At 50.1% G+C, this 21962-nt stretch overlaps 3 protein-coding genes and 1 long non-coding RNA gene across 29 annotated transcripts in view; 3 read left to right on the forward strand and 1 right to left on the reverse strand.

Annotated features, from left to right (window-relative positions):
* RBBP6 (RB binding protein 6, ubiquitin ligase) overlaps window positions 1-3047 on the forward strand; it is a 30467-nt gene extending 27420 nt beyond the window's left edge. For all 13 annotated transcript variants that reach the window (XM_085514098.1, XM_085514105.1, XM_085514110.1 and 10 more), the window contains one exon: window positions 477-3047. In XM_085514098.1, coding sequence (XP_085370224.1) covers window positions 477-2550 — 2074 coding nt within the window. In that variant the 3' untranslated portion in view covers window positions 2551-3047. The remainder of the gene's footprint in view (window positions 1-476) is intronic.
* A 294-nt stretch (window positions 3048-3341) lies between these two features.
* LOC146758695 (uncharacterized) lies at window positions 3342-3807 on the forward strand. Its single transcript, XR_014933853.1, has 2 exons — window positions 3342-3473; window positions 3608-3807. It is a non-coding gene; the product is annotated as an uncharacterized LOC146758695 (long non-coding RNA).
* Window positions 3808-6590: 2783 nt separating this feature from the next.
* Window positions 6591-21962, forward strand: part of TNRC6A (trinucleotide repeat containing adaptor 6A) — a 59529-nt gene continuing 44157 nt past the window's right edge. For 4 of the 14 annotated variants that reach the window (XM_032447648.2, XM_085514077.1, XM_085514072.1 and 1 more), the window contains exon 1: window positions 13603-13624. Coding sequence is in view for 3 of the 14 variants with exons in the window: in XM_085514071.1 (XP_085370197.1) it covers window positions 8304-8495; window positions 13551-13624 (266 nt within the window). In the remaining 11 variants the exon portion in view is untranslated. Of the gene's footprint in view, window positions 6865-7625; window positions 8496-11641; window positions 11878-12094; window positions 12266-13550; window positions 13625-21962 lie in introns of those variants that run through there. The other 10 variants (XM_085514069.1, XM_085514074.1, XM_085514097.1 and 7 more) reach the window with 7 other exon arrangements.
* On the reverse strand, window positions 17972-19222 carry LOC146758696 (uncharacterized). The gene is made up of 2 exons (XM_085514119.1): window positions 18220-19222; window positions 17972-18072 (listed from the first exon to the last, which is right to left on the reverse strand). The coding sequence occupies exons 1-2, from the start codon at window positions 18791-18793 to the stop codon at window positions 18038-18040; spliced, it is 609 nt and encodes a 202-aa protein (XP_085370245.1). The 5' UTR covers window positions 18794-19222; the 3' UTR covers window positions 17972-18037.

A 21962-nucleotide genomic window follows, 5' to 3' on the forward strand; every position in this document is an offset into this window, starting at 1 on the left:
TTGCTTGTTGAAACGAGAAGGTTTATCTAATTTGTCTACCACAGATAGAAATAGGACGTCATGGAATTACCTGATCAGGCAATTCCTGATCCAGTAGTAGAATCATAGAATGGTTTGGGTTGGAAGAGATCTTTAAGATCACCTCGTTCCAACTTCCCAGCTATAGGCAGGGTCACCCACCTCTAGACCAGTTTGCTCACAGCCTCATCCAGTCTGGTTTTGAATGCTTCCAGGGAGGAAGCATTGATGATCTTGTGTCTTTGTTAATTAAATGTGTAGGAGGAAGACACTAATTGGTTGCTCATAATCTTAGTCAACGGACTCATCCTTCATCTTGGCTGTCCCCTTAGTTGATCATCTTTTGAAAAACTACTGGACTTTACAAGTGAAACAGAAGTCATTTTATAAAATACTGCAAAAGACAGCTGTGCTTGCATCTCTACCATTTTGTTAATTTGTGATATTTTTCTTCTTAGCACCAGTTCTACTGGAGGGAGCCCTGTTAGAAAGCCTGAAGAGAAGACGGATACAAAGCGGACTGTCATTAAGACAATGGAGGAGTATAATAATGATATAACTGCCCCTGCTGAAGACGTCATTATTATGATCCAGGTCCCTCAGTCAAAGTGGGATAAAGATGACTTTGAGTCTGAGGAGGAAGACATTAAATCTACCCAGCCATCTTCAAACATAGGAAAACCTGCTAGTGTTGTAAAAAATGTGAGTGCTAAGCCACAAAATCCCATAAAACACAATGAAAAAGAAACGGAGCCTTTGGAGAAAATACAGAAAACTACAAAAGAGGTGAGTTATGAAAGCTCTCAGCATGATGTAAAAGGTTCAAAGAGTTCATTGTTGAATGAAAAAGGGAAAGCCAAAGAGCGGGATCATTCTCTGTCAGATAAGGACACTTCTGAAAAGAGGAAGAGCGGTGTTCAGCCAGAAAAAGAGCACTCAGAACGTGCAACTGAACAAGGAAATGGAAAAAATATTTCTCAATCTTCCAAAGACAGCAGATCTTCAGAGAAACACGATACTAGCCGTGGATCCACTGCTAAGGACTTCACTCCTAATCGAGACAAAAAATCTGACCATGACAGCAACAGAGAGCATTCTAGTTCCAAGCGTAGAGATGAAAAAAGTGAATTAGCAAGGAGAAAAGACTCTCCTTCGCGAAACAGAGAATCTACATCAGGACAAAAAAGTAAGCCAAGAGATGAACGAGCAGAGCCCTCCAAAAAGGGTGCTGGAGATTCCAAACGAAGCAGTTACAGCCCTTCACGTGACCGAAAGCAATCAGATCACAAAACTGCTCATGATTCCAAGCGTTCACTAGAGGAACACAAGCCCCTAGATAAAAATTCAGGTAAAGAGAAGGAAAAAGAAAAGGAGAGGGAAAAAGAGAAGGATAAAGAAAAAGAGAAGGAAAAGGAGAAGGACAAAGAAAAGGAAAGGGAGAGGGAGAAGGAAAAGGAAAGGGAGAGGGAGAAAGAAAAGGACAAAGAAAAGGAGAGGGAAAAAGACAAGGAGAAGGAAAAGGAGAGGGAGAAAGAAAAGGAAAAAGAAAAGGAGAAGGAAAAGGAGAGAGAAAAAGACAAGGAGAGGGAAAAGGAAAGGGAGAGGGAGAAAGAAAAGGAGAGGGAGAAAGAAAAGGAGAAGGAGAGGGAGAAAGAAAAAGAAAAAGAAAGGGAAAAGGAGAGGGAAAGGGAGAGGGAGAAGGAAAAAGAAAAAGAGAGAGAAAAAGAAAAGGAAAAGGAGAAGGAAAAAGAAAAAGAGAAGGAAAAGGAGAAGGAAAAAGAAAAGGAGAGGGAAAAGGAGAAGGAGAAGGAAAAAGAAAAGGAAAAGGAAAAAGAAAAAGAGAGGGAAAAGGAGGAGGACAAAGACAAGTACGCATCTGAGATAAAGAGCAATAAAGAGAAAGAGCCAAGTTGCAATAAGCCATCGCCAATACAAGAATCACCAGATGCAAAAAATGAGAAAGAAAATATGACTGGACAGAATGATAAAACTTGTGTCAAGATTAAGCCTCAGGTAAGCAACCCCTCGCGGCTCTCTTCCGATCCAACTCGAGAAACTGATGAGGCCGCATTTGTACCAGACTACAACGAAAGTGACAGCGAAAGCAATGTATCTGCAAAAGATGAGGAAACTGTAGGAAAAAATGCTAAAGAACAGAAAGAAAAAGATGTTGACAAGGTTAAGGAGGATACAGCAGCACCTGCCACGGCGAGCCAGCCTGAAGCAAGCAGAAGTCAAAGCCAGAGCAGCCCCAGTGTTAGCCGCAGTCGTAGTCAAAGCCCTGCTGGGAGTCAGACTCGAAGCCACAGCAGCAGTGCCAGCTCAGGAGAGAGTCAAGACAGCAAGAAGAAGAAGAAGAAGAAAGAGAAAAAGAAGCACAAGAAACACAAAAAACACAAGAAGCATAAGAAACACGCTGAAAATGAGCCGGAATTGGAGAAAAGCCAAAAACACAAACACAAGAAGAAAAAATCAAAGAAGAGCAAAGATAAAGAGAAAGATGACCAAAAAGTTAAATCTGTCACCATATAGAATGACAGATAGGAAAAAGAAAAACAACAAAAAAAAAACAAAAAAAAAATTGACTTAATTCCTAAGTCATCTGTATTAAATTTTGTTAAAATGTAAACGAATTCAAGCGTTGTAAATAATGACATGAAAGACCCTGTGCTGCACTTAAAACATTGCTGCTTGATTATTTGATTTTTACATCAGAGCTTTATAAAAAACAAAAAAGTGAACATTTTGTACAGAATTGTGAGTTGTGACCATGTAACATGAAAAGGTTTCGCTGGGGCGTCTTATTTTTCACCACCGTTAATTAGTTTGGGTGGAGTTTACTGTAACTGTGAAAATTTTCACATTTGACTTATTATTATTATTATTATTTGTTTTTGGTTTTTTTTTTTAATTGCCTGGCAGAAGAAGCTGGTATCCGTTATAAAATATCAGCGGAATGATTTGCGGAATACATTACGGCCCTGTTATGTCACTTTTTGATTACAATAAAAGGTTTTCAGTAAACTTGATATTCGGTGTGATGAGATTTCGGAGTCTCAGCTGGACATGGCAGCAGTTATAAGAGCATCCAATAAGAGCTGCTGGCTAAAGCGTATGGGAAGCTGTGTGTCGGTCTGCAGAGGCTGGATCAAGTGGAGCTCTTTGAACAGGTGGCAAAAATATGCAGCTATATTGTAAGATATGCCATAATCTCTGTCCTCTCACGAAGATGCTGATCACCAGCGTGTTTGGTTTTGATACAGCTTTGTTTGATGTTTCACATCTTCATACAGTGACTCAACGTGGCGCGTTGCCATGAATGGATTTGACAAGACAAGGAAAGCCAGTCAGGGCGGCAGAGTTCTACTTTAGACTGGCATGACGTCCCAGTGATGGCTGAGTTTGGTGGTGAAAGCCCTCTGCTGTTCATAGGGTTTGCCCCAAAGGAATTTCAGGTGCTACAACTGAAGCAGCTTTTCAGGGCTTCCTGCTTTGTGGAGGTGGTACAAAAAGTGCCACGTGTAGGAACTATCACTAGGATATTTAGTAGTACAAAGACAGTAAAATCATTCTTCCTTTTGCTTTTCAGTCGAGTGACTCAGCTTAGATATGGAGCATCCTTTCCTTCTGATGGTTAAAGCAGTAACAGACCAGAACTAGTACTTTGCACCTGTGTATGCCAAGGCACTCTTGGTGGATGTTTCCTGCGCAAGGTGAAGCAGGCGTTCAGAGGAAGCCACTCAAATATTTACATTCCAGAAGAAAAATAAAGTCTCTATAGTCATTCAATGGGCTCATCTAGCATTTACTGTTTGTGGTCCAGCAAACTCATTCCCCCAAAGCAAACACCAGCCGTGTTGGATGTGAGGGCATTCTCAGAGCTCTCTAGCAGTGCAGCTGATGGTTTTCCAGTCTGCCATGCATTTAATTGACTGTGCATGGAATTTCCTATCATTACTTTTTTTCCCAAGCTTTGTTCTTCGGAGCCAGAGGGATGCACTCACACTCAGTCCTGAGTGGGTGTTTGTTACTGCAGTCACGGTAAGAGCTTTTCAGCCTGGATTTCTGCAGCAGTGTGAAGGGGGGGGGTGTCATGGTGGCACAGGGGCTGTGTTAGCTGAGTTCTCTGCCAGTCGTGTTTTCCTGATTCAAAGTGATTTTTTAGGTGTGATTATGTAAAGAGTGAAGGTTTTGTCAGTAGTTTGCATTGGCTGTATGGTCTGATGGGAAACATCACAGTAAAGCGGTGCTTTATGAGGTTTTAACCCCTTCAATGGAAAAGGGGTGCCAAGGGCTGGGGCAGGTGGATGGGGAATGCTGGGGTTTGTTAACGGAGCAGGAGAGAAAGCAAAGGCAGCCCAAGGTTGAAGGAGGTGACGCCTCTGATTGAGACTAATTAAAAGGAAGAGCTAATCAAGGCCTGGAGCTCTCAGGAATCCCACTGGGCGGGGGGGAATGTGGGGTGAGCTGCTGCTGATGGAGCACGTTGCAGGGGAAGGAGGTTTCTCATTAACTGGGGTTGCTGAGGTGGAGGTGGGGGTGTTGGCAGGATCCAGAGCCTGCCCTGGGGGCACAGGGCAGTGGGACCCCTGGTGGTGTGGGCAAGGCCAGGAGGGCCCAGGAGCAGCAAGTTGTGTGACAGTGAGCCAAGCTGGGGGCTGCACACAATGATTGGAGCTCCACTACATCCATAGTCATTCAGCAAACACAAGTGGCCAGGTAGGAATAGCCCCAGCTGTCCCCCATGTCACAGACGGTTCATGCAGGGCTCCATGGTGTCAGGGGGTGCAGGGAGCATTTCATTTGAGAGCTGGATGATTGGAGGCGATGCATTCAGCAGCAGAATCCCTCAGCTCTGATTTGCCTCAGCTCCAGCACTGCACAGTGTGGGACCACAGAGCCAGAGACCACTCAGCACTGCTCCCCATGAGCCCTTTGGATTCTCCTTCTGCAGGTTCCTTCCATCCCTGTGTGTGTGTGTGTGTGTACGTGTGGGCTTTGGCCTCCTCTTTGCACACACAGTGGTAGCAGCGAGTGGGGCTCCGTGCCAACACCACCTCATTAAGCATATGCAGATTTGCCTCGTTTTTGGCTAATGACAGCTGCAAACAATTGCATGTTGTGCTTGTTGATTGGTGAAGGTGAGGCCGTGCAAGAATAGTGAACGAATGCTTGTCCTCAGGGCTGGGCATGTCCCATTGGCATCAGTGCTGCTCCCTGCACACCATGCTGGGATGGGGAGGGAGTCCCCTATAGGGCACAACAGGGGGGAACTCAGCCCCGGTGGCAGCTCCTGTCCAGCCCCACAGAGATGGATGAGCTGGATCTGGGTCCTGTGAGGAGCTCTGATGCCTCTGAGAACATTCGGAAGAGTTCCTGATTTTAATTGGGTTTCCTTAATTATTATTTACTTTGACTGAAGAAACTGTTGTGTTTAAATAACACAAATTTTTTTTGCCAAAATGCTGTCACAGAGAAGCTGCTTTCCCTTCAGGAGCCCTCAAACATGGGCTCCCTTCCAAACCTTGGGGCTGCACCCACAGCCGTGCTCCTTCCTGAGCCCAGTTGGGTTGGGGGGGGCCTGGGGGCCAGGTGAGCCCCATACAACATCCATGGTGAAGAGGGAGAGCAGCCCCACAGCATCACTGTGCACACCGGGCTGTGCGGGGACCCCGTGTTCCCATTGCCCGGACTCCTTATTTGGTATTTCTTTAATAATTAGCAGCAGATTTTGTACTTATGTTTGCAATTATCCGAATGCCTCTGGGACGTGTTCTGCCGGATAATTGAATCTCGTTGGTATGTGGCTGTGGAGATGCTGTCGGTGTGCACACAGTCAGTGTGTGCTGCTGCCTTTTGGGGTCACGCTCAGATAAATGAGGCTTTCTCCTGTTAAAATGTGAATAGAAACCAAGTGTTTTGCTCTGCCATCTTTAGCAGAAGCTTTACTAGTAGCCCATCCTCGGGAGGGAAATGCATTATTATCACTAATTAAATAGATGTACATGTTAATTCTATGCAGTGGCTCTTTCCTGGGCTCTGGTGACCCTTCCATGTGCAGCAGCAGCAGGAGAAGCAGGTGGATTGAGCCCAATTCATGTGTTCACTTCCCCTAAGGAAAAGCACTTCTATTCCTTATGTACCCGTGCTTCCCCTTGGGGCTTGGTGCTGGGGGCACTGCTGGGCACTGGGTCAGTGGTGGCTGTGCCCCTTACCCACCTGCAGCTGCCATGTCTATGTAGCAGACCATGGCCCCTTGGTGTGGTGAGCAGAGGGGTGGATGCTCCTGGGCATGACATGCCCTCTGCTCCAGCTCATCAGGGCCTCTCCACCCATGACAGCACACACAGAGCCATGATGCCAACAGGGCACAGCGCTGCTGCAGGCTCCTGCCTGACCCACATCCTGCTGCCCACAGACCCAGTGCCAGCAGCCCCCCATGCCGCTCTGTGCTTCGCCCCAGCCACAAAGCAGTTAACATGTGTTGATGGCAGCGGCGTGCTCGGCTCCGTGCAGCTCTCGCAGGCAGCGCGATCCTCCCCGGTCTCCAGGGATCTCGTGGCATTTTGCCCAGATGGCATCGGTCTGTGTCTCAAGGACATAACGCAGCAGCGCCGCGCTGACAGATGAAGCCGGGGCGCTCCTTCGTCTCCTCTGAGAGGGAAGAGAAGCTCCTCGACATGCCAGGGCTGCAGCCGGCCGCTCCCTTTCACCTCTGCGAATGAGGCAGTGCCTGGTGCCCACCTGGGTTGCAGCGCGTGGGGCAGCGCTGGCCAAGCACGAGGCCCCCCCCGTCCCCGTGGAGCAGCGGGCGCTCGGCCCTGTCCTCCCCCGCTGGCACTGCAGGTAGGTGTGGGACGGTGCTGGTCCATTGGGGCACTGCTGGTAGCGACAACGTGGGCTGGAAATGCCGCTCCCTGGGATGGCTGCTGGGGCCTCGCAGCCTCATGGGGAGCCCACGTGTGGTCTCGGTGGCTGCCAGCACAAGGGATGGCACAATGGTCTGGGGATGACCTGTGGAATGCATGTAGCATGCATGCAGTGGCCATGCTGGCACCATGGGCATGAGATTGGTGGTGCCCTCATCAGCTGTATTTAATTGGTGCATTCTGTTTTCTTGAACACGCTGTGGTGATGGAGCTGGCTCTGCTGCTGTTGTGCACGTGGGGATGAGTGGGGATGAGGTCGCAGTGGGGGCTGTGCCATGAGCCTGTCAGGGATGACATGGGACCTCCGGGAGGGATCCACCATGGGATGGAGAGTGACAGCATCCTGTGTTGCCATGGGATGGGTGGCAGCGGGATGTGGGGCTTCCAGGGCCTCCCCCAAACCTTCCCTTTTGTCCCCAGAGCCCCTCATTTCCCTGTTCTGTGTGTAGCTCATTTCATGCCAAATGGAAATGGGGTTTGTTTTTCCTTTTTTCCCCCCCTTTGCTCCTGCATGTGGCCAATGGAGTGTTTCCTCGCCGCGTTTCATTACAGCCCGTGCCGCTCAGACACCGCTCCCAGCGCTGCCGTGTGCCGGGAATGCCAATGAGCCCACACTGCCACTGCAAAGCCTATTTGTCCTGAATGCAGAATAATTAATGGTTTGGGAGAACCGAGCGAATTACATTGGAGCTGTTGCCCAATTAGTTAAACTAATTGAGAAGCGGGGGCAGCTACCACAGACCCTGCAGCATCACGGTGCTCCAACTCTGCTTCAGGAATGGGGCCATCCCCATGCATCCCCATAGAGCTCAGCGTTCTCTTTTGGATGTTCTGCTCCGTTTTCTGTCTGTTCCTACACAAACGTGTGTGTGTGTATGTTGGGTGGAGCTGGAGGGATGGGAGCACGATGCAGCACCATCGCTGCTCTGCAGGCGCTGTGGGGCCGGGCACTCACAGAGCTGCTCTTCCCCCATATGCGCTGTGACAGATTACAGCTTGATAGAGCCACAAACACCGAAGAGCAACAGAGGCGTCAATTTAGTTATTAACAAAGGGCAGCATTCAAATGGAGCTGGCGCGGCTCCAAGTCACCGAGCTCATGAGCATTTATTAAATATTCATCGAAATCTTGGCATTTCGCTCCCCTTTCACTCCCCCACCCCCCGAAATGAGTTGGTTCTAAAGGTTAGGAGCCCGCTTCAAAAAAATTAATTATTTCGTTAGCTCGCTGTAAATTAGATCTTTACAATGAAGTTTCAGAGGGTCGGTGCATGATGGGGTCACGGTGGCACTTTGGGGGCAGGTTGGCTCATCACGCTCACCCTGACCCTGCCACGTGGCGGCGTGTGGCCCCAAATGCTGCGTGAGCTCCACAAAAGAAAGAAAAGAAAGGAGAAAAAAAAACTTAAATACAAAAACACCAGCAGGTCTGTCTGCTTCCTTCACCTGCCCCTTTGTCTCCGAGCCGTACCTGCAGCACACAGAGCTCCGTGTCACCGCCGCGCTGCGAGACTCTGCCCTCTGCTTTGGCACCGCAGCTCCCGTTTGGTGAGTGCACCGCTGCTGCCAGCAAGTAATTGGCGCAGCAATCCCACCATCACTCATTAGCATGCAGGGTGCGTGCGGGAGCTTCGATGCCTGCAGCCTTGGCATGGGGCTGCTGGGTGTGGGAGTGTGGTGGGGTGCTGCAGGTTGTGGGGTGCTGCAGGTTGTGGGGTGCTGCAGGTTGTGGGGTGCTGCAGGTTATGGGGTGCTGCAGGTTGTGAGGTGCTGCAGGTTGTGGGGTGCTGCAGGTTGTGAGGTGCTGCAGGCTGTGGGGTGCTGCTGCTCATGCAGAGCCATGCACCAAGGGCTGTTGCTTGGTGTCTCTTCCTCCCACCAGCTCCCTGCTGTGCTCCTGTGGCTGCATCCCTGCAGCCGTTGTGATGCTCCCAGTGCTCCAGGCTGGTGGGACACCTGAAGCTGCCATAGCTCATTGCCTTGATGCTGGGATTAATTGTTTTTCTTCCCCATCTGTAAGCATTTGGGGTGAGTGTTTGGAGTGTGTGCTGTGCCGTGGTGCTGAGTCCAGGCTCCGCCATGCCCTGGTGCCCCACCTGCCCCCTGCCATGCTCATAGCATGCAAACAACCACACAACCCCAAAGGCAGACAGGGCCATGGGCTCAGCCCCAGCCTGGAAGGGGCTGCAGGGGCCCGACACAGGCACTGTCCATTAGGATGCAGGTCCATCGCCATCTCCCTGGAGACCATGGGAACAGAGGGCACGCAGAGCCGGTGCCTGGCAGCCACGCTGGGAAGGGGCAGCTGTGCATCGACTCTGAGAGCGCCGATGAATTACTGCCCCTGTTCAGGCAGGAGCCTTTGTTCCCCGCGCATTGTCAGCAGAGAAATTGGAGAGAAAAGTAAAATTAATCAGGCTCAGCTCGAGATATGGGGAGACAATGAGCCGAGCGCGTACCAGGAGATAGCGCTGTGCGGAGCATCCGCTCCGTTTTAAGCATTAGTAGCAATTTTTTTCCTGTCCTTGAACTAATTATCTACAAAAGCTCCTTTGAGCCGACGCTGGGTATGAATTGCCGTGCTGGTGCTGCATTGTGACGGCAGTGATCCCGTATTTAATACGCGGGGCATTCCTGGGTAATGGCTGGCCCCTTTGTGCCGCTGAAGGAAGCCATATGTTTCAGAGACATCCCGAAAGATCTCACAGCAACAACAAAACGGGGATTTCTGCGGCTGCTGAATGTGGCTGCCAATCATCCACATCCCGCTGCCGGTGCTGTGTGGGTCACTGCGGGACTGTGTTAGAGGAGGGATGTGCTGGCTGGGCACTGAACTCTCCGCGCTGCTGAAGTGCACCAAGGGAGCTGCTTTTCCTCCTCACTGCAGCTCCGTGTCCATCACAGAGAGCTGAGGAGCCTCCTGTCCCAGTTCCCGAGGTGCAGCTTGGGCGCAGTGTGCAGGGTTTTCTCTGTGGGTTTTTCCTTCCTTTTTGCTTGTACGGATTCGCTCCCAGCCATCTTTTGCGCCAGATTAAAACCTGTGAGCCCATGACTTCCTAGGGCATAGCTTTGCAATTGGTAGGAATGGGTTTCAAAGCCCCTCCTGTCCCATGGTGCTGAGCCCCAGCAGTGTGCCCAGTCCTACTCCTCCCCTCCCAGCACAGGGCAAGACCTGTTCCCATCCGCTCCCTTTGCTCTTTGGGTTCCCCATCTGACAGTCAGCACAAAGCACAGCTCCATCTTGATTTAGTAAGTACCTGGAAATGTCATCAAAGATGTGATAATAAAATATCAAATGCAGGCAAATGACTAGCCAAAAGGCATTTAAAAAAGTGAAGAGTGTCTGTGTAGTAGATTAAGACAGCCATTCCCATCCTGTACGGTCTCACCACCTGTCCATTACCTACATTTGATGCTTTATCACTCCAAAGGCTCAGCTCACCCAGCTCACATCCTCAGTTCATGCACTGCTACTTACAAGGCAGACAGAGACACTGATGGCAACAGCTACAGCTGAGTTCTGATGCTCAGAAGTCTCTCAGCAAATTAAAGCCCAGCCCCACACCCGAAGCAATAAGGACAGAGCCAGCTCAGCAGCACAGGGATGGATGTGTTAATGTTTTAATAGGCTGATTACCTCATAAATAATTTGCTCAGTTCTAGAGTAATTGACCCGGTCACAGAGGTAATAAAGGGCTTTCCCTTGGGTTCTTGTTCAAAGGCTCAGCAAACCCTTTCCAAGGGAGCCCTAAGTGCCTTTTAACAATATGTGTTTTATATGGTCACAGTCTGGTACCCTGCTAATTCAGCAGTCACTGCAAACACCATCAGTTCAGCTCCATGGACAATTCAATTAAATTAAAAATAATAATAATAAAATAAAGAAGAAGGGGAACCAACACCTTCAGCCCCAGGAGCTCTGTGCTGCTGTGTGTGGGCACTGCCCTCCTGCAGCTCCACTGTGCAGCCCCTCGGCTGTGCCCCTGCCCCCCGCTACTCCTGGCACTGGGCTTGTCTATGGCTGTGGGTCACTGTCCTGCAGCAGGAGCGGGCAGAGCTCAGGGCACAGCTTCAAGCTCTGACTCATTCACCCATCCCATTCATGTCAATATACTGAGGTTGTGCCCGTTGCTTTGGGCTCTCGTGTGCTGGGGATTCCTGCTGTGTGCTGTGGGTTCCTCTTAATTACTGTTTTCCTCCCCTCTGATGGGTTTTTTCCCGTGTGTGCTGGGTATTCCTGGGGTGTACTGCACGTTCCTGATGCATTTTTGCTGTTCTTCCTGCATCCCAGCTATTCCCATTGCACACTGTGCCCTTCTCCTTGCTGGCACTGGGAGCTGCAGAGCCAGGCTGTGGCCCAAACCGTCAGACATAAATCTAGCTGTGATGGAAAGTAAATTCAATATCCTTGCCCTTATTTTTGTAAATTAGTGTAACCGTCAGCTGCAGAATAAATGACACCTAATTACTGATGGGGCAGCTCGTGCAGGAGCGCGGAGCTGGGAGGCGATCATAGCAAAGCACTGTCAGTGATGGGAAATGAGCACGATGCCGGCTGTAGGGAGCTGTAATTACGGAGGACTGACACACTGTGAGCTGTTTATGGTAATGAAGCGGTGCATCAAATCAAATTAACCTTAGTTATTTGGCACAGAACGCACTGAGGACTTCTCTCAGTCGATGCCGAACCCAAACCCAGAGCGGTCGCCCTTTGGACCCAAAGAGTCAGAAATCTGCTGAAGGTGGAGGCAGTGGCTCTGATTTAGGATGTGTGCATGGCTGTGTGCAGGGTCAGGGATGCAGGGCCGGGCAGGTTGCAGTGCCCTGTGCCCTATGGGCATCCCCATGACCCCATGTCACCATGCACTGGGCACAGCTGGAGCAGGTCAGCTGGAGGAACGCCCACATCAGGATCCCTTCCCCCTGACAGGTGAGTAACATTTTCGATTAACCCAAATGCTTCATTAAAGATTAACGAGCTTTTAGCAAGGTCCCCCCACTGCAGTGTGTGCTGCATGGGGAGCAGGAGCCGGCACAGGGAGTATGTGGGCACGGGGTGCAGCTCATCCCTGTGCTGTGGGATGGACGAGGAGGGAGGGTCTCTACTGGAATGGCCGTGTCCCAGCAGCGCCTGCAGTTTGCCACGGACCCCTTTTACTGCTATGAGCCCCCGTTTGGCATCGGGAAGGATTTGCTCTACACCCCCCTGCCTGCATCGGGCCTCGGGGGGGGGGAGCCAGGCCCCTCCTCCAGGAAAAGGAATCCAGTGCAGAACTTCCCATTGGTTGGCAAATGTGAACTGCTGCTGCATTGAAACGGTTCGTTCCTCTGCTTAACTCAGAGCTGCGAGCACTGGAAAACCCGCCGCCGAACTGACCCTGAGCTGTATTCCTGCGTCACTCTGTGCTTACCTGGTTGGGTTTAGTTGGGGCAGGAGGAGCCGCACATCCTGCTGTCATTGAGCCCTGGTTCGTGGTGCAGGGTATGGGGCTTTTTGCTTATGGGTACGTTCTCTTCTTTCCATCACTGTGAAAATGCCTCGCAAGTCCCAACAGTTAATCTCTATTGTATGGGGAAAAAAAAAAAAGAGGGGAGATTTTCTCTAATCCCTTTTAAATGGCCTCCAAATGAGGGCTCAAGCGAAGATGACTAACGACAGACCTGATTAAACTAATTTGGGAGGGGGAGCTCTGACAGGAGCCCTCCAAGCCCAGGTTTAGCCCCGGGGATGCCTCAGTGCCATCCATGCTGCTCATCTCCTTTGCTGTGACATCTGAACCAAGTGAATTCATTGCTTTGTGGCTGTGATTTGACCAGATTTCCTTCTTCATTGCAAATGTTTTTGTCTGTTTGTCTGCAGACCTTTCACTTTGTGCTGCCAGATACATTCCCATTAATGGGATGTTAAACCCCAGTTTGCCAGCAGCCAGCCCTGCACCTCCCATACCTCTCACCAAAGCTCTCCCTCTGAACGTGCCTTCAGCTTCCCAGAACTGATAACATGAAGATACCCAAAGTATAGAGATACACAGACAGGCTCAGAGTGTCCCATCCCTTCCCTGTAGTACTAGCAGTGATTAATGTGACACCCATTCTGTCCATCTCGCTTTTGTTTAATTATCACAGTTGCATTGTTTGTGTCTCCAGAGACCCGATCTGGTGGGATTGCCCTGATGGATTATGTATGAAATCCAGGTCAGCGCGTCCAAGTATTACTGCCTCATAATTTGCTGCGCCGCAGAGGCCAATAGAGATGCCTTGTATTATTAATTATACCAATATATTTTCATGAGTAATGTGATTAATTAGGCCTGTGTATATTACAGTTCCAGGTCTGTTCTGTCGTGTGTTTGTTCTCAGATGGAGGTGGCTGACTCAGAGCAAGCGGCAAAATCTGCTCTGGGCAGAACTACCCAGTGCCAGGCAGGATGCACAGCCCCAGCAGCACAGCAGCCCCGGGGCCATGGGCAGTGCCATGGTGGTGGTGCCATGGTGGTGGTACCAGCACTGAGTTGGCACGAGCTGCACCACAGACACAGCTCTCAGGCTCCAGGCTCTGAATCTGGCACAGCTGAACTTCTCCCATCTCTTGTTTCCATATAGGTCCAAGAAGAGTCACCACCATTTAAGTGCCAAGAAAAGGCCTTCCACTCTCTGGTACAAGAAGAATTCGAACAGTAAGGCAGCATTTTTTTCTTTCTGAGCAGTTGCTGCTGGGTTGCATTTTACTCTGGCCATTTCTTCTTGCTGTGTGTTTGATCACAGGGGTCTGTTTCTTTGCTTTTTGACATAGCTCCGCTCTGGCAGGCACAAAAACAGTTGTATCGGGGATGGGTATCGTCCTGTCTGCTCGTGTTGAATTCCTTCCAGCAGTGCTTCATGCCCTCGAGTTGCAGTTTTCCCACCCAGCTGCCTCACTCATCCCTGTCATCCCCTCTCCTTGGCACCAAGGGAGTTAACCCAGCGGGCAATGCTGCACTGTGCTGGTGCAATGCAAGCACCTGCCCTGTGTTGTAGCACTATGCATGGAGCATGGCGAGGAGACCATCCTCAGCCACTCCCCAACCCTGCCTGGAGCTCAGCACAGAGGGAATCCTTCCTGGGATAACCTGAATGTCACTGTGCCAGTCTGCGGCCAAGAGCCAGGGAGGAGCCTCCTTGATTCTGCATTTAACCCCCAGGATTCACCCCTCCTCTAGGACAAACCCATGGTTGCAAATGCCTTTAGAAACTCCGGTCACAGACAGAATTAAATCAGAAAATGAACTATTACTCAAAGTGACTCGGAGTTGCCTGAGATTTATACGCATTGGGCAGCTTGAGCTCCATTTGCTGGGTACCTTGGAAGCCTCACCACTTCACACCGTGACCGTCTGCAATTTCACACCGCTATAAGCTCGCTCTCATTGAGATTGGGGAGATGAAAAGTGTCTTCATTAAGGGCAGTCACAGGTCCCCGATTGGCTGCTAAGTATGTATGTGGGGTGAGGGGTGCAGGGCTGCGGGTGGCATTGTAGTGACTGAGCTCCTGTGAGAGCTTGGTGGGAGAACTCCAGGTGAAGGATTTAGCTGTGGTTTTTTGGCTACTTGGACTGACTCGAGATGGTGGATGGCTCTTGCTTCAGGGCATTGTGGGGCTGTGCACCCCGGGACAGGCTGTGAAGTTGCATTGCCTCCACCTGTGCGGTGTTGCAGGTCCTCGCACTGCTGCCTTTTGCTGCCTATTTTGCTCCTTGAGAAACCTTGTGACATTCCCATTGCCATGTTTCCTCCTGCCCCCCCTGCCCCAGGATTTGTGGAGCTGCTCCACAGGGAGCTCTCACTGTATTCCTTGCAGTTCTTGGTGGTACCTCCTGTGGAGTGGCTGTGCACAGACACCCCTATATGCACAGGTGCGTTGTGCTCTATCAGTTCTCTCCATTACATATTCCTTGTGCTCCTAACAGTGATCATGCCCTGGTCACCTCCTTGAGTCATCGTCTGCATCCCAAGCAAGTCCTGTACGCTGCAGACAGAGCCGTGGGAGCGGCTGCTGCTTCCCGCTGCTCCTGTTTCCCCAGCACACCTCTGGGGGTGTCCAGCCCATAATGATCTTTTATTCCCACATTTGTGTTTTTACTCCAGGAATCATGCACTGAACCTGGAGCGAAGTCAAGCACGGAGCCTCCTCCCAGCTCATCCAGCAACACGTTCACAAAAGGCCCTGTTATTATCCCCACATCCACACTCTCTAACCCTGTAATTAGATGCTTAGGCTATGATTGCCCCATTGTCCGCTGGATGGGTTTAATCATTCTTTCCTCCTACAGTGGCAATTTTGTCCCAATTAATTATTTCAGTTTGAACAGCAATAGCTGGTTGAGTTTAGAGAGAAATTAAAAGGGTAGAGGAGAATAATGAAGAGCGAGGTAACAAGGGAAAGGCTGCAGACAGGGCTGCTGCTCCAAGGGCCGGAGCATGGAGCACCCCCTTGCCTGTGCATGGCAGCAGAGCTGTGTGTTCATCCTCAGGCCCAGCAGAAGGTGCTCCTTCACAGCGGTGGTGGCTCCAAGGTGAGTGGCAATGCAGGCAGAGCAAAGTGATGAGGGCAGTGCCACAGATTAGGGTCAGCCTATGGCTATTGGAGGCAGTTCCCAGAGGGGACAGTTCTGTCGAGGCGGACCCCTGAGGTCTGGGCTGTGCTCTCTGCCCACTCATCCTGCACCCAAACCCTCCCATTCACTCTTGGCCCCACGCTGTGACAGAGCCCTGCAGCTCCCCAGCGCTGCAGCGTGTGTTTTGGTGGCTCTCAGCAGGATACGTGCAGTTCTCCAGTTGATTTGGAATGCAATTGAATTGGGTTAAAATAAAAATAATAAGAAACGTTAAGGTTATATAAGGAGAGAGGGGGAAAAAATTCATGCCTTTCAGGAGTTACAAAAACGCTGCCTGTGCAATTCATGTATAATTCAATGAATTCCAGAGTAGTTTGAATATTTAAATTATGCATGATCAAAGCAATAAAGAAATCTGCATTTCCTCACTCCGAGCCCCCAGACATAATGCTCCCGAGCCGCCCCTCCCCAGAAGGCAGCTCCTCGCCTCCATTGTGCCTCATTGCTGCAAAGAAATTGAGCTTGTCTGGAAGAATGCAGCTCTGAGTGCAGCCGCTGTTCCCCAGCAGCCGTGCAGAGGTGGGCAGGTGGGGTCAGCCCAGCAGCATCCCAACCTCACCTCATCTCTGTGCTGGGACACCCAGGTGCAGGGTGGGGGGGTCTGGGCTGCATCTGGGGCTGAAGATCCCCAGCAAAATGGGTGGGGAATAAAGCAGAAGGGAGGGGGGAAACAGACAGAATGCTGCCTCTGCCCCTCCCTCTGGTTCCTGTCCAGATGCTGTAAATTGTCATTGGTAATCTGTAATTTAATGATCTATTCCCAAGAGAAAATTAGTCGTCAGTTTACCAAAAAAAAAAAAATCTGTTAATTTAAGCATAATGGTGGGAGAGCAGTGTGAGTGCTGCAGCCGTCCTCAGCCTCTGTGCTTCCCTCTGCTCAGCTCTGCAGAGGACAATTACAAGGCAGAATCTTAGTAATACGCTGAAGTCCATTTGAAATCTCCCAGCAAAGACTGCAGAGAGGTTCCTGGGGGCATGAAAAGCAATTTCCTCCTGGAACAGGAGGTGGTTCCGAGCTGGCACGTGGCTCAGCTGAATGAAGGCACTGAGACCTGGAGAGTAGGAATAGGTCCTGGGCTGGGGATGGCAGCGGGCACACCCCAATGATGTGGGCACACCTCAATGATGTGGGCACACCCCAATGATGTGGGCACACTCCAATGATGTGGGCACACCCCAATGATGTGGGTACACCCCACTGGTGGGGGCAGAACCTGAGCAGCGTGGCAGAGGCCATCCCCTCTGTGGGTATAGAGATGGATGGTGGTGGCTTTGCTCATTAGAGCCTGTGGCAAAGGGTCGGTGCTGGAAGTCTCCGTTGTGGGGAAGAGCTGTGAGGGGAGCTCATTAACTTGAAAAATTGGATCCAGAGGGCTCATTTGTCTGATATCAGCTCTGTGTTTTCTCTAGTAATGTAGAAAATGAGGGAGGGGGATCTGAGCAGCCCCTCAGTGACCGACTCTTTGATTTAGCTCTTCCTGATCCATGTCTTCTCTTTCAAATAGCCTGCAGCACAGTTTGCTTTCCATCGTTTTAAGCCTGTCCATGTGAACACAGCCAGGCCCTGCACCACACAGCTGTGCTTCCAAGGAACACACGGCTGTGCCCTTTGTCCAGGTGCTCATGGAGCAAGGTCCGGGCAGTGCAGAGCAGGGCAGCTTTGGACCACTGCAGGCCACCAGTTGCTGCTGTCAGGGAGCCAAAGCCATGTGCTGCATCCACACTACAACCGTGGCCATGCACACCACAAAGCAGGGATCTGGGCTGCTCCTCGATCCCACGCACCCAGCACTGTGCTGCCCCTGAGGCTCTGAATGCATTTGCAGCAGGGACCCCAGCCTGCTGGAACCCGGCCAGCAGCAAAAGTGACAATTAATGACAGCTTGAACAACAATCCTGCTAATTGCATCACACTATTAATAAGGCAGAGCTGTCAAAGCACAGCAACTGCTCGAGTGGAAGTCAGGCTCCATCCGTGCCAACCGTGGTCCCCAGCCCCACACGTGGCATAGGGGGAGGACGGGGAAGGTTGTGGGGCTCAGTGCTGCTGCTCCATGTGGGGGCAGCTCCCAGCCCCCAGCAGCTGCCAGAGGTGTAAGCAATGTTCTCTTTGCAGTCTCTCCCATTAAATTAGAAGGGAAATCTATTTCCTGTTTTGAAAACGAAGGCGAGCGAAGTCGGTGTCAAATATAGATATACGGTATGTAAATGAAGCTGACAACTGAGTGAATAAAAAATGAAGGTGTGAATTATTGAAGGGTGGGAGGAGATGGCGCATGCAAATAGCGTTAATGTGGCAGGAGGCAGCTCTACGAGCAGGGAACGGAGCTTCGGAAACGAAATGATTTCCTTTAAGAAAAGGGCAGCAGATGAAACAAAAGCCAACAGCAAGTGGCACGCGTTTATTTCAGAGGCCTTTCCTCCTGTCGTGCCACTTCATTCTCCTGCCATTTTTGTTTTCATTTCTTTGCCTGCAAATCAATGAGAGCGATCAAGGCTGCCGGTGCGCATTGCTGCAGGGATGCAGCGAACGGTCGTTTCTTCCCCCATGCACAGCAGGGCTGGCACCTTGCTGCACAGGGGGCTTCCTGCCCAGGAGCCCTGTGCATTGCACATACCCTGCGTGCATCCCGCGTGCATCCCGTGCACCCCCCGCCGCTCCGCCGCCATCTCCGTGGTAACGGAGCCGCTCCGCTCCTTTGTGTGCAGCGCGGCGCTGGCGAACGGCCAGGAGCGGCCCCAACCCGGAGCTCCGCAGCGGGGCCGGCTGTTTTCCGCCCTGCCACAAGCGAAGGGGCCCCGGGAGGGGAGCGGCGTGGCGGCCACGGGGCTCTCGGAACGGCCGGGCACGCGGTGCTGGCTGCTGAGCTGGAGGGGATCCAGCAGCAAAGAGCGTAGTGCCAGCAGGGCGATGCGATGCAAAGGAACGCCAGCAAAGCCGGCAATTCGATGCCAGCAGTGAGATGCAGCGGTACCAGCCCAGCCTGCTGCTCCCAGGAGGGTCAGAGCTTCCCCTGGGGCTTCTTTGCCACCCCAGAATGTGAAAGTCTTAAAGGCTGGATGTGGCTTTGGTGGCTGGCAGCCCTGCACGTGGTGGAGGGGTTGAAACGAGATGATGGCTGTGGTCCTTTTCAACCCAGGCCGTTCTATGACTCTATAAAACACAGCACTTACAGCTAAATGGAAATCCATTTGTCAAAACCAACACACTGGCCCTAAGCCCTAAGCAATGTGTTTGTTTGGCTGTGCAGTGAAGAAGGAAGAGATCTTCATCTGTGATCTCCAATGGGCTCCTCAGAACTGAACAGAAAGGGAAAATAAGGGCAGTTTATTCAAATAAAACAACAACAGCAAAAACATCCACGGGGAACATAAAGCAAACAAGCACAACAAAAAGAACAAACTTTTGTAGATGTAAATGAAAACAGACCCGACAAAAAGGAATGATACACTTGATGCTGAAATGTTTGTCAGGTTGGCAGAGATTTGTAATTAGATTCTTGTGCAGCACCTGGAAAGGGAGAAGGTGCACTGAGGTACCAGAGCAGGTCTGGAGCAGCAGACCTCACCTGTCCAAGTGTCCCCTCAGTGGCCATATGAGCCCTCCCCCTGCCATGCAGGGAACATCAGGGCAGCACTAGGATCCCAGTAGTGATGGGGACAGGGAGAAGCCCATGTTTTTTCCCTGCACTCCTCACCCCATAGTCCTGATGATGGTGGTGGAAGAGGACCCTGTTTTGTCACTGCATGCTTCTCCAAACAGTGCTGCACTACTTTAAGATTTGCTTTTTTATCTAGGAAAAATGAAAACAGACAAACAAAACTTGCAGAAACCAAGGCCATAAAGCTGCTAGCCATGACTCAGGTGGCTCCAGCACAGGCACAGCCTGGGGACTGATGCTGTGCCTGTGTCCCCTCCACATGGTGGGAAGGATGGAATGGACCCTCAGTGCAATTTCCTTCTGAGGTGTGGTGCAGCCCTGGCAAATAAATAAGCATCTATTGGAAGCATCTATTGCACTGTGCCACTTAGGAGACCAGGGGACTTGAGGACAGTGTAATTGGCTGGATGCAGAGTGAAAGTCAGGCTGAGCGATTCCATTTTACAGTTGGCAGCCTTCCCAAGTGCAGATCAAGGGAAGCAAGTTGGACTAGCTTTAAAACGTGGGGAAATTTGTTATCTTTTATAATTTTTTGCTGATTTAAAGGGTAGGATTAAATTCTCATTTAATAAGCCCAAGTGCCTGCTCCCCCCATTCTGATTGCTGTGTGTCACAGCGATAATGTTGGAAAGGCATTGGGAGCCTGGAGGCATGGCAGCAAATTCTGTCTTCCCAAGCACAGATCTGATGATTGCTCGCTGCTGCAGCCCATGAGCAGGCACTGGCTGCTTTGCAGTGAGCCTTGCATCATGGTATGGGAGCTGCCTCCCAGGGCTGCTCGGAAGGCAAGCCCAACATTTGGTGTTAGCACCTTCCAACTCTGTCGTTTGCATTGCCTCCTCCTAATTAAGGATCCTACAGAGACCCAGATGTGGAGCATAAATAGTTTGGTTGGCTCAACTGAGCTGCTCCTGGGCAGGCTTTGTTTTATAAGCAGGAACTGCTTCTTCAGGGCTTTCACCTTCCCAGCTCCTCCCACCAGCAATGTTATTTTTAAATAGTTCTAAAAATGCATCCTGTAAATAAAACCCCAACCATGAATGAGGAGAAGAGCTGTTCCGCAGTGCACAGAGCTTCTCTGTGAGCAAGAGAACTGTTTTCTCTTGTCTGTCAGATCAGCTCATTTAGATTATTTAAGTCAAGTGCAATTTTGAAAACAATCTGCTTTGCTCGTGACGGTTCCTCCATTCATGCATAATGATGCTGAATGTAACAAGCAGCAAAGGGTTACTGACGGCAAATTTTCCACATACTCAGGCCTGTGCTTCTCATGTAGACTTATAAAGGAGCCGCTTGCTTTATTTTCCCCAGACATTAGGCAGCAAGTATTTCCTAACATGTCAGCTTTAGAACTCGGTGCTGAAGCTTCATTTCACGTGAAGCCTTCACAGCAAACACAGATAAAGGGGAGGGTGGAGGGAAGGGGAGCTCTGAAATGGCGCCAGCTCCTTTTTAACTGCTTTTAGCCAACACGTTCTTCTGTCTCTTGCAGTTTATTCTCTCACTCTGATTATGTAAAAATCCTAATTAAAAAGTTAATGGGGAACTGAAGACAGGAGGATCCAGATGCATGCCAGGCTGGCAGGGGGCAGATGGGAGCTGCTGTTGGGAGAGGATATGTGGGGATCAGTGACCAGAAGGCCATGTTTACTGAGTGGTGAAAATGTAACAGAGATCCTTCGCTGGCAGCTGCCTGACGGCAGAGCAGGTTGTTCCCTTCAGTAGTTGTTTCCATTATTTCTAGTTTCACATATGGCCGTGGTGCTTTGGAGATGTTCAAGTACATATTGGGAAAGCAGCAAAGTTCAGTGCCAGCAGGACACGATGTGCTGCCTCCCAAGTCCCAAAGTACCTTTGTTTTGCTGGGATGCAGGCAGGAACAGGGCTGAAATAAAGTGCCACTTGGGAGGGTGAACGCTGAAGGAGTGCTGGGTTGGTGTGAGGAGATGTTGGGATAAGTAGTGGGGTTAGTTAATGCAGCTGATTGGCCAGCAGTACAGACAATTGTAATATTTATAAGACAGAATGGAAGCATTTTCTGCAGCAGTCTGGCATAAATGAAATTAGGGAACAATCTAAAATAATACAGAAAACTACAGATCTCGACTATGAATTTTATTGCAAGAGGCATAATAAAGTTAACAAAACAACATGAAAAGAATACATAATGAATGTATTAGCCTTCATCACTGAGGACTAACTTAACAGCAGCCCTCCTACATTGCGCAGTCCCTTTAAAGCCAGATAAAACAGAACTGCAGTGAATGAAACAGCCAAAGGAAGCTGAATCCAGATGCCAGCAAATAGCAGCTTTTAGTTGCACACAATTACATGACAATCCTAACTTCCCCACAAAAAAAAAAATAAACATTAAGACCAAATTTAACTTCCAAGTTATTAATAGAAGCAGAGAAACTAATTTCAAGCTGTCAGGGCTCCTTTAAGTATGTGAAAAATTATGCTATCACTTTATGCATGTGCATGTTCAGCTCACAGCAATGCAAGATCTATCATTAAGCCTCTAGGAAGAGGACAAAAATAACCTTGCTGGCTAGGCTGCATTGTCATAAGTGCTCATCTTGAATAAAGTAGGATCTGCTTCAGTTGAAAAATACTCCATTCATGCTGGCAGAAAAGCAGGTGATAGTGCAGGATACTTTCAGAGACAATTGCTCATTTGTCCAGGGCACCCATTTATT

This window comes from Coturnix japonica, chromosome 13 (genome assembly GCF_054131305.1).
Source record: "Coturnix japonica strain WE chromosome 13, WE-NBRP24, whole genome shotgun sequence".
NCBI classification, from domain to species: Eukaryota; Metazoa; Chordata; class Aves; order Galliformes; family Phasianidae; genus Coturnix; species Coturnix japonica.

Bases quoted from the DNA above. Each gene is read 5' to 3' on its own strand.
- LOC146758696 (XM_085514119.1), bottom strand. From the start codon at position 18,793: ATGGATTTCCATTTAGCTGTAAGTGCTGTGTTTTATAGAGTCATAGAA. The intron at 18,073-18,219 runs GTATGTGCAATG...ATTGATTTGCAG, and splicing joins GCACGCGGGATGCACGCAGG to GCAAAGAAATGAAAACAAAA.